This window comes from Phocoena phocoena, chromosome 9 (genome assembly GCF_963924675.1).
Source record: "Phocoena phocoena chromosome 9, mPhoPho1.1, whole genome shotgun sequence".
NCBI lineage: Eukaryota > Metazoa > Chordata > Mammalia > Artiodactyla > Phocoenidae > Phocoena > Phocoena phocoena.
The window spans coordinates 21032729-21046926 of NC_089227.1; the positions used below are offsets into that span (position 1 = coordinate 21032729).

At 42.8% G+C, this 14198-nt stretch overlaps 1 protein-coding gene across 2 annotated transcripts in view; it reads right to left on the reverse strand.

The window, feature by feature from the left end:
• Positions 1-14198, reverse strand: part of MAGI2 (membrane associated guanylate kinase, WW and PDZ domain containing 2) — a 1334711-nt gene that overhangs the window by 49541 nt on the left and 1270972 nt on the right. For both annotated transcript variants that reach the window (XM_065884282.1, XM_065884281.1), the window contains one exon: positions 10998-11136. In XM_065884282.1, the coding sequence (XP_065740354.1) occupies positions 10998-11136 (139 nt within the window). The remainder of the gene's footprint in view (positions 1-10997; positions 11137-14198) is intronic.

The following is a 14198-nucleotide window of genomic DNA, read 5'->3' on the forward strand; positions in this document are numbered from 1 at the left end:
ATATAAAATCCGAATTCCTTTGCTTGGCAGAGAAGGTCCTTTTTGTGGAGCCCCACTTTAATGTTCTTTCATCCCATCTCTCCCCTTCTCCTACTTAGTCTGTGTGGTAGCTGCCTTACCTCTTGTCCACATGGGTGAAATCACACTTGTCACTCAAGGCCCAGCTAAAATGTCACCTCTTAGGTAGAGTAGAATCTTCTACAACCCTGCTCAGCAGATTTAGGGTGCTGTGTCCCTTGGGCTGTTATCACTCCTTTGCCAATACTGTTCATGCTTGTCCCATTACCTCATTCCCTCCCTGTCACCCCTCCTTGCTTGGGAATGCACATAGGGAGAGACTCATTAATCTTTATCTCCCTAGCACTGAGCAAGGTGCCTGATAGATGTTGGTGGAGCTGAACTGAGACCACAAAGAGTCCTCCAGTTTTGGGGGTTTTTTTTGGTTTTTAAGCTTTTTAGCTAATGACTCTAGCGAACTGATTCAGGTCCCCTCACCTCTGTGGAATGCAGACTAAATTATGTGACAAGCAAATACCTTTCTTTTGTCAGAAACAAAAATCTATACCTCTTTAAACCATGGTCACTGGACTAGATTTCCCCAAGAACTATTCCCTGGCTTTTTACCTTTTCCAGTACATTGCAACTGTCTTCTTTATGTCCTAATTTAAGTTTCCCCTGATCAATAACTTATCCTTGAGAGACAGACACTTCAGAGAAATGAGTCATTTAAAACTTCTGTTTTTGTAGACATCTTTAGAAAATGATTGTGATGGTGTGTGTGTGTGTGTGTATAGACACATCTGCATAAACATACTTGATAAGGAAATGTTCAGCAGTAGGTCAATTCAATAATTCATTTAGTGAATATTGCCTTTCATTCTTAATTTAAACCAGTCCTGGATGGCAACTAGCAGGGTTATTCACAACTGAAAAACATATTTCAGAAAACATTCAAAAGGTCAGCTTAAAAGACCTCGGTGGAGAAATGCTTAGCCGTGGCTGTGACAGTGTAAATGGAGTAGAATCAAACCAGAATTGAGAAGTGTGTCGTCTGATTCCTGCTTCCACGGCTAACCGTGGGGACTGAGCGTGCCTATCAATTACTGCTGAAAAGTTAGATTGACATTTTAAAATCCCAGTTTTTAAAAATTGTGGCAGTACTCACAGACCCACTGCAGGATCTGACAGTGGACACGTGGGCTGCTCTAGGGATGTAGGTGAGGGGTAAAAAGTTGCATGAACAATATTTGCAAGGCTGTCATCTACATTCTGCTTTATTTGTGTGTGTATGTGTATATATATACACAGACATGTACAGGACACTTAGTTTCCTTAAGAATTTTTACTGGATGTTTGGCTAAAATACAGCCAACACTTAAGGATGTTCATTTTGAAATAGTGGTGGACACTGTTTAGATACAAACTTATGACCACCCTCAGAAAAAGCTTTGTGTTTTTCCCCTTAAACTTGGAGCATCACTGAGTACGGAGGAAGGTGAGTTGGAAGATCCAGTCCTGACTGAATAACTGGCACAAAGCAGGCTGGGGAAATAGCATGATGCCAGGTGGAGTTCTGGGTTCCTAGGGCTAAAATGTGTGACGACTGTGGCTCTGTCTGTCTGGTGTAGAAAGGGTGGCCTGGGTTGGAGCTGGCCAAACGTGGGCTGAGAGGAAATATACTTTGCTTTTCTGCACTGAAGCCCAGGGAGGACTTTCTGAAGTGTGTGGGGCAGAACTCACCCAATGCTGCCTCTGCTATACGTACCCTCCCGGCCTTTCCTTCCTGCTGGGGCCACTCTAGGCTGGACCCCTGGAATTGGTGCACCTCTTATTTTCCTGAACCCGCAAATCCTATCCTTACCACTTATAAGGTCTCAACTATAAATATTTTCCAGAGCTCTAGCAATAATTAGACAAGCTACTACGAAAGAGAGAGCATTATACATCAGTTAAAAACATATGCAAAACCAAAGCTCATTAGAGAAAGATAATATTCATGCAGATTTTACAAACCGTGTCTTTAGGGTGGCCCAATAAGTAGAAATATGGGGACCCATGCTTGTCACTTTTCATGCACATGGAGAGACTGGAAGGTACCATTCCTAAAGGAAGGGGAGGAAGAGCCTAGGACCAATCATTAGAATTAACAGAACCAGTGACAAAGATATAGTATTACTGTTAGAATCAAGATTGCTTAGTACGTTTAGAGCAGCTGAATAAAAATTATCTAGGCAGTAAGAATAAAGACTTTAAGTAAAGCTGACCCTATCAAGCATGCAGCAAGTGAAATTAGTGAAAGACTGAGCTACGTTCATAATCCAAAAGTAGATTTTTTTTTCTCAAAATATTGAAGGCATTCTGAGGTGCTTTTAAGGAGGCACAAATGTTTAAAACTTGTTGAAATCGTAACTTCAGAATTTTTGCAGAATTTTCTCGTAATGATAGGGTGTTTTAGTGAGACCAGCTGTCATTTGAGAAGTCACAGTAATCGTTTCTAAATTTTGAAAAATCCTCAAATTAAAGACATGGTGTGCCCATGTTTTTGTTTTCTCTAATAATCTCATAAATTCTTACAGCTCTTTTCACCTGTGACAATTTGCTTATTTACAGTCAAAGTTCACAGTTGACTTGCTGGCTGTAATTATTTTCTGGAAAAAAATAAAGCTGAAAAAAATGCAGCCAGGTTTTTCCTGTTCTACGTGGCTGTATTCACCTGTCTGAGGTCTGTGCTCTGAAACCAGCCTCTTAGCGGCTGTCTTGGTCTGTGTCTATCTCAGTGTCTGGGCTACAGTTCTTTACCTACATGAAGATGGGTACTAGAAATTCTGGACTATCTGTCAGTGATCTCCGCGAGACAGGCCTCTGGGAGATGTAATAGCCGCTCCCTGCAACGCCTGATGCTGTGTTCTCTCAGCTCCACACGGTGCGAGGTAGAGGGGGATGTGAAGTTACTGTGATCAGATGCACTTAATCCACGCAGCTCAGACATTTGGGGGCCTGATCCCCGCTTTGCCAGTATACACTGATGACATTCCCTGTCTGAATGCCTACCTCGCTCCACACATGCTGCTGTGTATCCACGGCTTCAACACGCAGAATGGAACAGCGCTGCGCGTCGATGTCCCCTTACGCCCCCTGGGATGCTTTTCATTGCACAGACTGTGTCTGAGGGGAGGGAGTCTCAAGGGTGGGAATGAACAATTTGAGGTTAAAGGGAAAGTAGAGCCTCTCTGGGGTGAGGGAACTAACGCTTAACAATGAATGTGAGGGGGGAAATTAAATTTCAGAATTTATTAAGTGTACCATTTAGCCCTGCTAAGATGCAAGTAATTTTGTACAAAGACCATCAAGTGGTTTTAGTGTCACACAGAGAAGGCTCTCATTTGGTTCTAAACGTGGGCTTTACTGGGCTTGAAATATACATGTGCTAGGAAACCTCGGACCAGAAGGTCAGATCAAAGAGCCCAGAATATGGTGGAAAAAATTGCTATGAAGGCTGTAGCAGAAAGTATGGTGAAACGTGAAAAACAGAGTTGCATCCTGTGCTGGGCGTATCTGATGCAGATGTTAGGAGTCTACATGTTCAGTCCTAAAATTCAGGGTCCTGATGAGGCCAGGGTCACTATCTGTTGGAAAGTGTGTGCCAAAAAAAATAGAGACCTTTTGCCAGAAGTGTAAACACAGATTCTTCTGTAAGCAAGTGTCTGAGCTAACTTAGAGCTAAGAGCTGTTTAGTCCAGGCTAAGCGTATGTTTGCTGTTCTGTTAAAAATTTTTTTGAACCCAAACAGCACATTGAAGAATGTGTGATTCTCAGTGTGTAGAGATTTTGCTACAATTAGAGCATGTAATTCAAGCCTGAAGCCAGGCATTATATAATCGCATTTTTGGTCCTGACTGAGGGAGTTCAGTTAAAAAGAAATGTTGGGATGTCCTTGTCAGAACAGGACATCAGGGTAACCCTATCTTTGAGCAAGGTTGCAGGCAGGATTCTCAAATAACAAAAATCTGGCCTTACGGATTCACTAATTCTTCCACTAGAAATGAGGGGTTTTGAGTACTTTAAAATGAACGCTGGTGAGTTATGTGATTAGGGAACACCACGATAGGGCAATAGGCCCAGGCATCTCTGAAGGGATGCTTTAGAGACTTGACATTCGCTGGTTATGGGAGTTGGCTGGACCTACCCAGGAATTTGTCTTATGGTATTAAACTCCACTTTCAGTACCTGGAAAGCGGGGTTTTGTCGGCAAGCTCCTTCAGAGGGGTCAAAATCTTTTCTGTATCATATCTCTTTTGAGACAAGAGAAAATCAGACAGTGGGGAAAACAGCTTTGGCATTTAGCACCAGCTTCATAATGGGTGTAGCTGAGGGGTCAGAAGCTTATCCTGATTCAACACTGTCATGCTCTGAACACAGGGTCAGGCTGTCCTCAATGAGGAGGGTGGGAGCTGAGCTCAGACTGTCAAAAAAGCCTGAGATGGAAACGGCAGGAAAATCTAGTCTCCTTTCTTTAATTTTAACAGTTGCGAGTCTGAATGGAGAGCGATTCAGATTTGATGGGCAAAGGGGGAGCCGGGTTGAGGGGCTGCGGCTCATAGAGTGAGAGGTCGACAAGACATACAGGGGACAACAAAAAAGCAGAAACTCCTGCAGCTGGCCTTTACAGGAGCGCTAAAGGAGACAAATCCAGCATGGATTTAACCTTGATCGCCACTCCTCCCCTGCCCTCCATATAAAAACTACTCTCTGGAATTTGTGACTTCTTTGAGTTCCGTTCCAACGCTCTTACAGTGCTCAGCAGTGCTGCCTCTGAGAAGGCTGCCTTCTCCCTGGACTGTTGTGGAAGCAGCCCTCTCTTGGGAGAGCTCAGCTTCACGTTAGGGAAAGCAAGAGGAGGTTCTTACCAGAACCTAAATACAACTATCCAGCAAGAGTTACTGGAGAAGTTGGAATTTTTAGGTTTTCCAAGATGCGTGTGGAGCCCTTCTCAGTGGGGGCTGGGAGAGGTATCTGTTCATTCACTCATTTCCTCCAACAATTTATGTGTTAGGGAACTGAAGGAGGTCAGACCTCAAGAGCTAAACTGGTTCTTCTTGGTTGGTTTCTTGGTTACTTCGTGGTCTAATATATTTTATCAGAGTCTTAAATACCTAACAAGTGAGGACTGGGGGAAATGAGTCACTTAATATACCCTGCAAGAGAACAATGTATGTTGGGAGAATATGCAAAAAAGAAGGAATTTCATCACAGTCCAAGGTTTCCAATAAAATGATGTGAAGAAATGGGCTTTCACCCCCATCCTGAACGCACTTTAATAAATGAGGTTTTGGCTGAGCAGTGGGGAAAAGAATTTCAGACTTGTGTATCCTTCAAGGAAGCCCCCTGCGTCTGACTCCATGAAACAGAAACTTATTGGAAGTTTCATGATTAGTGAATTTCCTGGGGTTCCCTAAATGCTGCAGAGAGCAGTCTGGAGCCTTGCAGCCGAGGAAGAACCCTGTTCTCTGTGTGATACAGCCACGGTTCTGCCTGACAGCCTGTCCTCTTCCCGGATCTGGCTCAGTGGAGGTGAACTGGAGTGATTTGTGGAACCACTCATGAAAAAGGAAGATACACTCAACCATGAATGTCAGAAGCTGAAATTAAATTTCAGAATTTATTATTGAAGCGAGCCACCTTTTGCCCTATTAAAAATGCAGGCGAAACAGTGCAAAGGCTATGGAACCATTTAAAGTTCCAATAAACGTGGTCTCTGAGGCAAAGGCAACAGAGACTCTCCCCATGTCTGGGGGGGGGGCACAGAGTCGTGCACCACGGACACCTCAGGCTGTGAGGTTACAGAGCTCCAGGCTGAGATCCACAGGACGGGAAGAGCAATGATTAGCAAATTTGCTCAATAGAGTTTTATCTCACTAACTTGGAAATGAGAATAATTCAGACTAGGTCTAAGCAGAAATGTATCCACACTCAGCAAGTCCTTTTCTTCAGAAAAAGTACAAATTATTAGCATAAGTATTACAAAGGAAATGCTTAACAGATTAAAGAAGCCAAGTGCTTTTCAAGGATCCTTAACCCTCTAAAAGTACTTATTAAATGCCACGAATAACTAATAAAACCCATTAAAATTTTTTCATTAGAGCAGATCCTTTGAGACCTTTTAATCAGTCACCACACTATTAGAATCAATCGTTCTAATATCAATCAATCATTCTTAGACTTTCAGCTCACTGAGGGCCAGGACTGTGTCTTACCTTCAGTGCCTGCAAAGTGCCTTGCACATAGTAGGTGCTCAGAAAAATCCTGCTTTCGTTGAGGAAATAGTAATGACATTAATTAATGGTATTAATTACAGGTTCTGCCTTACATGGAATATGTGGTAGGAGTATAATGTCTAGAGTTGACCTTTGTATGATCAGAGGAAAGAAAGGATTTGAACAAGTAATTGTAAACAGATTATAGGGGTAGGCTTATAACATTCACAGGCTAATGCATATTATTAAAGAAGAATAAACAAACGCTGCTTAGTGCCATATAAGTAGAGACTGGTACTGCTTAATCTGGTGCTCTAATATTATTGTAAATCATTTTTATTTACTGGTTAAAGGAAGACTTTTAACTATTTACCCATTCATTCCTTCAGCTATAGTCTGAATATATATAGTATGGCTCAAATAGATCTTTTCTTACTTAATGTAGTTATATTATCCTTATAAAATGTAAACAGTTTCATTTACCAAAGGCCTGTAACACTCAACACCTATCAAAGATACAATTAACTTTGAAAATGGAAGTGCAGGCAGAGGTCTAACTCGTGGATCGGCTATTTCTTTCCCCAAAGGGAGATGTGGACATTTGGTGTTAAGTTGTCCCTGGGCCACTGGTATTCTGAGAATTTTGCTTCCTCCTGGGAACCCTGCCTGGCCTCCTAAAACCATTGAGATCATTTACAATCAAACTCACTTCAGCATTCTTGTCATAAAGACCTGTAATGTTGCTTAAGAGAATCAACAGGTCAGATCACCAACCAAGACGGGAAAGCCTAATTCTGTTTTGTTCTGATGAGATTTGAACAGCAAATATTACCAGGGCAAGGCTCTGCGTTGGTCTGAACTGCTTGTGGAGGACATTTTTTCATCCAGTGGCACCTCTATCTACCCTGGCCCTGGCTCCGTGGCTCAGGGTGTACATCAAGCAAATGTTCCGTGTAGTCCCTGAATGCTAATGAAGGACACCTGTATGTCAAGACAGGGAGATAATCTGCATAATGTACTCCTGTGCAGCTTTAGAACCAGGATGCATGCTTTCTTTTCTCTTAACCTTTTTAGATTTACTTGTAACAGCAAGAACCAGTATTCAGGAGGCCGCTGCTTCTGCTGTATCATCTTTTGATCCTTTCCTCAGTATGATGGAGTCAAGTTTCCTTCTTCCTGCTAGTTGTTGAGATGTATGTGTCAGGGGAGGGGGAACCCAAGCTCTCATTGAGTTTATAATCAACACATTCTTACCCTGAGGACTAGAGTGGAATTGAAGTGTCTGTCTCCTGAGCTGCTCTTTCAAGGACTTAACTGTGAAAGCAGCTTCTCCGCGGAAGCCCTTATCATTTCCCCACCCTCCGCACAGCTGCTCAGCCACCCCTGGGAGCAGCCACTATGCTCGCTAGTGGCTGCATTTGCTGATTTTCGCCTCTGAATTGGCGGAGGTGTGTCTGCCGATGAGTCTCATGGTAATTACGGATGGCAAATTTGCAGCATATTTATTCCCTTCCTCAGCTCACTTGGCTTCACACTGTCGATTGTGTAGTCCACAATCTGACAGATCACCTGGGGTGTGTTTTTCTTTCCATTGCACCTGCGCTTATCTATCTCTCTGTCACAGATCACCTTAATGGCTCTGAGCAAGAGAGTTTTTGTATTTCTCTTGACGGAGATCAGCTTTTCCCTGACGTGTCCACAAGTCCAGATAAGGGTCTTGCTTCAAAGCTGCTCTGAATTCTGAAGGTATCAGAGGGAGGGCTGGGGGTTATCACCTAAACCCCTCCAGAGGCTGTTTGCCAGTCTCTTCACCTTCAGAGTTCACTCTTGCCCAGGCGGGGTTAAGCCTCCACACTTCCCTAACAGGTAACATCTCCTATGGATTCTGATAACTCCCTTTCACAAGCTTTTAAGGCTAGATTTTATGCCAAGATTGGGATCTTAAAGGGCAAACAAAGGAAACAAACACAAGATTATACTCATAGTTGACAGAAAAATCAGGTTTCCGGTCATTAGGGTGCATATGGACGAAGCAGATTATGTTCTTGGTCACATCTACTAGTAAGCTCAAAGATTTTCGTTCATTGTTCTTGTTGCTGTTGTTTTGTGACCTGCACCCCTTGCCCATTTTATTAAAATACACTCTAGCCTATCTTGGACAACAACAAAAATAAGCAAATGGTGTTTCACGAGAGAGTCTATTTAACTGATGCTGGAGGAATCGTGACGTCCCTTAGCTTTGAGCACTCCTCATACACTGGGGGCATCTGCATAGTCTGTGAATGTGTGGCCACTTCGTGGCTCGTTCCTGGTGCCGGACAAGTTCGCAGAGCAGGCTTGGGACCGCTATCCTTAGAAAGGCCTTCTTGCAGAATGCTCTCTGGGTGACCTCTCATGGGAGACAGAGAAAGCATAAGGAAGCCTGCACGTGGATTCCTCCGATTCCACCTTATGATCCCACGGCGTGTCCTTACTACATCACTGTCCTAAAGCTGAGCTGTGAGCACAACTATATTCTGTGCCCCAGGAGTCTCATAAGCAAATCTCTGAATGTGGGGTGGTCTCGGGGACCCTGAAACAGCCTCCTCATTAGTCGTTGTGAGGTTCCAGAAATACCATTTGACGCGTTATCCTCAAAAATGCTGATGTGATCCCTAACCTTCTTGGTTTCTTACGCATAATTTTGACTTAGATTTTCCTGAAGAACTAATGTTTACTTAGTTTATGACGATCCTTTTACTTCCCTAAAGGAGATTGCTGTACTCTTTTAAATTTGTTCTTTTGTGACATAACCTCTAGAATTATTTTACAGTCAAAATCCATGTCAAATCTAACATCAAAAGTAGCAGACAAGCTCTACCACTACCAGTGTATATGATTTAATGTTACATTTTAGAAGAATACATTCAGAAGTTCTGCAGTACTGCTGGAGTTAAGAGTATTGACAATGGGTCCCTCAAAAGTGTACACAGATATTTCTCAAACTCTCTGTGTTGGTTAATTTTGGAATTTAACCTTAACTAGATATTTTCAGACGACATTAAGAATTAATGGGATAATGTCGACATGATCTTGAATTTTTGTGCTGTTCAAAAACATGTTTTCATTTTTTTGCTTTGAGGCAGCTTCATGCTCATGCATTACAGTCTGAGTTATGCCACGCTGGTTGGCAGACTATTCTAACTGCTCTCTACAGAGTGGCAGCTGGAGTGGTGGGTGCTTGGAGTCGGGACCAAATAGTGATTCCACAAAAAGAATAGAAAGTTCAGGAGAGCCATGTTGTTCAGGCTAATTTCTAAGATTAATTTGTTAGAACAATAAGAACAGCATTAACTCTATGAGAACCCCTGGATATAGATAACAGGTCTTGTCATGGAGTGAAACACACCTTTAAAACGAGATCTTTTTCAGAAGTGACAATCTCACAGGTCGGTTTCATATTACTGAATCCCTTTATGTGCTCTAGGGTGCAAAAAGGTATTCTATTTCAAGAGTTCAGATTCTTTACAAAGGGATGAATGCCAGTGTCATTACACAGGCTCAGACCTGTGCTTATTGCTAATGTTAATAATTAAAATTATTGAATTAGATCCAAGTATTAAGGATGGGAAGCTATGAAATATTTCCTTGGGCGTACAGCCAACCCTACAGAAATTTCTGAATGCTGTCCTACTCTTAATGTGAGGGCTTAACCAGCCCTTCCTTTAGGCTTTGGGTGTGTTCAACACTCTGGAAACAAAGTATTTAAAGGCCATTGAATTCAGATGTTTCAACTGAATGCAGGATTATATCTGTCCTGCTAATAAGGAAGTGTTCAGTCAATTATTAGGTAACTTAGGCAGAAAGCATAATTTGAGAGGAAAAAGTACTATTTAGATTTTGGGGAATGGAAAGGCGAAAATGAAAATCAAATTTATCTAGATCAACAAACAATCTGAACTATTCATTCGATCAGCAGTTAGATCGTATTTCCCTAATCTGGACAGGTGTTCTCTGCACTGCCTCTGTACTGATAACTGTCTGTGTCGGTCTCTCTGTTAATCCCTGTGATTAATTAAAGACCAGCTCAGGTTTCTCTGTTTTTCATGTAAAGACCACGCAGCACTTTCTGATATGCTAAGGTAATGATGTCAGCCTTGCCTTAAATGGGCTGTTGGGAAATAACACCATTAAAGATTTCTGATGGCAAACCTATGAATTAAAATGTATTTTAAAGCCTTCCTCAAAAGCATCCAGATATACAACCCAGGAGTGATTTTTTGGGATATCCCTAAATACCAAGGCAATGCAACCACTGCATGAACTGAAGTTTATGTTTTAATCTTCACACCTTGAAGATTTGGTCTCGCTTGTCCCCTGGCCCCGGTTACACATCTCACGGGACAGTCTGATGCACGAGCCATTTTAGGAAATACCTGATAAATTACTGTGGACTCAAATGAACAGAGGACTACAAAAGTTCTAATATAGGAACGTGGCAAGAACTCCCTGCACACTCAGAGATGCCCTGAAGGTCCTACATTTGCTATTTTCAACATTACCTAAATAAGGGAGCAAAAGAAAGAGCTCACAGAAATATATACCTTGCGCTTAAATATACACATGTGTATATACCTATAGCTATTGATCACTAAATATATATTTAGGTAGAATTAGGGAACTGATGTAGTTTTATAAATAAGCACAGGCATTTACAGTACACAGAAGAAACAGAAAAAAGGTGAATCAAAACGTGAAACGTACCATACTCTGGGACCTGCCCCGTCCCGCGCTTCAGCAGTAGCCTGACTCTTCTGCCTCCAGATTTGATGAGCTCTATTGCTCTGGCGTGTGTCATGTCTCTGGTGCTCTCCCCATTGATTTCAATGATCTGATCTCCTACCTGTTAATTAAAGAGACATCAAGTCAGCCAAAGGCGGTTTTATTCAAGTTGCGAATTTCCAACAGATTAGAGAAGCATCCGTAGATGACCAGTTTCCAGAGAGCAACTGAACAATTTGGCTGCAGACTGCTGCTTTTTAGGAGAGGCTAATCCCTGGCTACATCCTGAATCTGACCACCAAACTTTATTTATCTTTATAGAAACTCACATATCAGACCGTGGAGGTTGTGATATGTCACTTATATTTAGCCAGTATGGCAGAGGCCACAGTTGAACTATTTAGGATTTTCTTAAAAAATTAGGGAATATGTTTGATACTGCAATTCAAAGTAAGCTGGTATCTTTGCTTTGAATCCAGAAGTAAATATTTTAAGGCTTTTTCATTGAACACATTAGGCAGGCATCTACTTCAAAGTGTTGCATGGAATGATTTGTTTTGGGGCTTCTCTGAGAATTTTTGTTATGCATCATTTCAATTTTCCTGGGTGCTATTATGCTATTGCTTTCTTCGTAAACAGTGGTTGGTTGATATTCAAGTTTGATGTATTTTCTATCACAGTCCTTTGAATTAAAAATGACTCCATTCTCCACACATGAGTGATGCCCTTGCTAAAGCTTTGCCATGCTCACACCTGGTTGCCAGGGTTTGGTTAAATACCAATCCCTCTTGAATTGCTGGAAGTGCCTGGGTTCCATTAGCAGTTCCCGTTTAGCCTTTGTGAATAGATATTTGGAATAAAAGAGGTTCAACCATGAGCACCTCATGTAATTCCCACAGTACCATTACTGCCAGGAACCTTTGAATTAAAATATGTTTGATTTCAGTGCAAGTCACTTAAGACAAATTAGCCAGGAAAGGCACAATAAGTTGCTTTGCAACAACGCTGTTTTAGTTGGGTTCCTGAGACAAAGCAGATCTCAGCCTAAACTCCATAATGCAGACAGAATTGCAAATAAACTCCCTACAGGGGAGGAATATCTAGGTTAATGCTTCAGGCCAGGCAAGAAGAGGAACAAAAAGTTGCCATCACAATGGCAAAAGGGCATTAAAATAAGCCCCTTCCCCCAAAGGGGGACGGGGGAGAACAAACACAAGTTTATTGTAGCAAGGAAGCGACATCTCCATCTAAAAAGGACTCCCTAAGGGGCAAGGATCCCAATGTAATGAAGGTAAAGACTTCCCCCTTTGTGTACTCAGTGGCCTTTGGAAGCACCGTTTTAAGGCAGTGGAAGAGGTTGGCCTCACTGGCATGAACTCCACACTCCATAGAAGAATCACAAAAGACAGGACTAAATTAATTAGTTGTAGGGCCAGTGTCTGCACCATTTTTCTTCAGGTCTCCCTGTCACCTTTCCCAGGAGGCAACGGGCACAGCCTGAGGTCCAGCAGCTAGCCTGAGGCCACACAGCCAAGCCAGTAGCAGAAGAGGGACCAATTATCCCTCTCCCAGCAGTCCTCACTGAAACCTCAAGGCACAGTATCAAATGGTAGAGATAAAAACAAAAGTTCCGATGAAGTTGTTATAATAGAGTCTTCATTCCCGGCTACTCTCTTCAGACTCACATACCCGACTGATTACTAAACATCTTCACCTCGATGTCCGGCAGGCCACTCCAGCTCAACACCAGCAGACCGGGTGTTTCTTTCTCCCAAAATAGTTTGTCCTCTCAATTCCTAATCCTGGGTGATAGCACCACCATTTATTTACCCAAGCCAGAAACCTGGGGGTCCTGCTGAGCTCCTAGCTCAATTCAGGCCTTAACCTGGATTATTCCAATACTCTCCCACCAATGCCTTCTCACTGTCACCAGTATCATTCTTCTAAGGGAGATCTCCCCAGATGCATCACGCTGACTGAGGCAGGGAGGGCCTCCCATATGCCACTGTTCTCTTGCCTTCTCCTCCCTATAGGCCTGGTGCTCTCCCAACCTTCCTCAAGGCCTGCCCAAGCTCTTTTCCCTTGGGAGGCCTTCCTAGACCCTGTCTTCTCCTCAGGCAGAAGTGTGTAATCCCTCTGCTTGGTCATCACTGCACCCCGCTATGTCATCTATGACACCGCATTACACAAGTATGCTTCTCCTCAGTCTTCCCTCCTCAACTTTGAGCTTCTTCACTCATCAAACAATTTCTGAGCACTGATTATGTGCTAGGCAGTCTACTGGGGAGATCAGGTAAAGAGAGATAAATGGTATAGCTTCTATTTACAACATGTTCTCAGTCTAGTTAGAGAAAGTGGGTAAATAAGACAATTACGATTCAATATCTCTTTGCTCTGACAGAGGTATTGACAAAGTGCTAAGGGAAGAGAATGGAGGGGCATCTAACTTAAAAGAGTGGGGCTGGTAGTCGGAGAGAGCTTCCTGGAGGTGGTGACATCTCAACTGAGTTTTGAAGTATCAGTAGGAGTGCCCCTGGTGAAGGAGGAGGAAAAGCATTCTAAGTAGAGAGGACAGCATATGCCAAGACCCTGAGGTTTGACAGCAAAGCACTGAAGATTTTGAACAAGGGGTAAGCTGACCAGGGAAGCAGAGTGGTGTTTAGGAATCTCCCTGAGACAGTATGAAGGGTGGACTGGAGAGAAAGTGGGACACTGAGTAAGGGACCTGAAGTTGTGAGGCTGTCACATTGTTTATCCAGGTGAGAAATTGGGAGACTGTGGGGAAGAAAATCATGGGACACATGAGAGCAGGGACTAGGCCCCATTTGGCTGTGTATCTTGTATGGGGTGCACAGTACCTATTTGTGAGTGAACGAATGAAGCATTTCCACACGGCTCATCTTGAGAACCATGCGGGAATGGGTTATAAGCACTCTTGATCCCAAACTCAAACCCTGACAGAGAGCACTGCCTGAGGACACTTCTGTTTCAAGACTGACATTTCAACAAGAACCCTGTGGAAGGCAAAAGGAATCTTGCGGTGTGATAGAAACAGTCACACTTAGAAAATCTGATGTTCTCATTCTCTTGTCTGTTTCTTATTTTCCCTTCTCCCTACTAAGAGCCATGAGAATTAAGGGAGAAAAAATTAGCCGGAGAGAGAGAAATGGTGGGTTGGAAGAT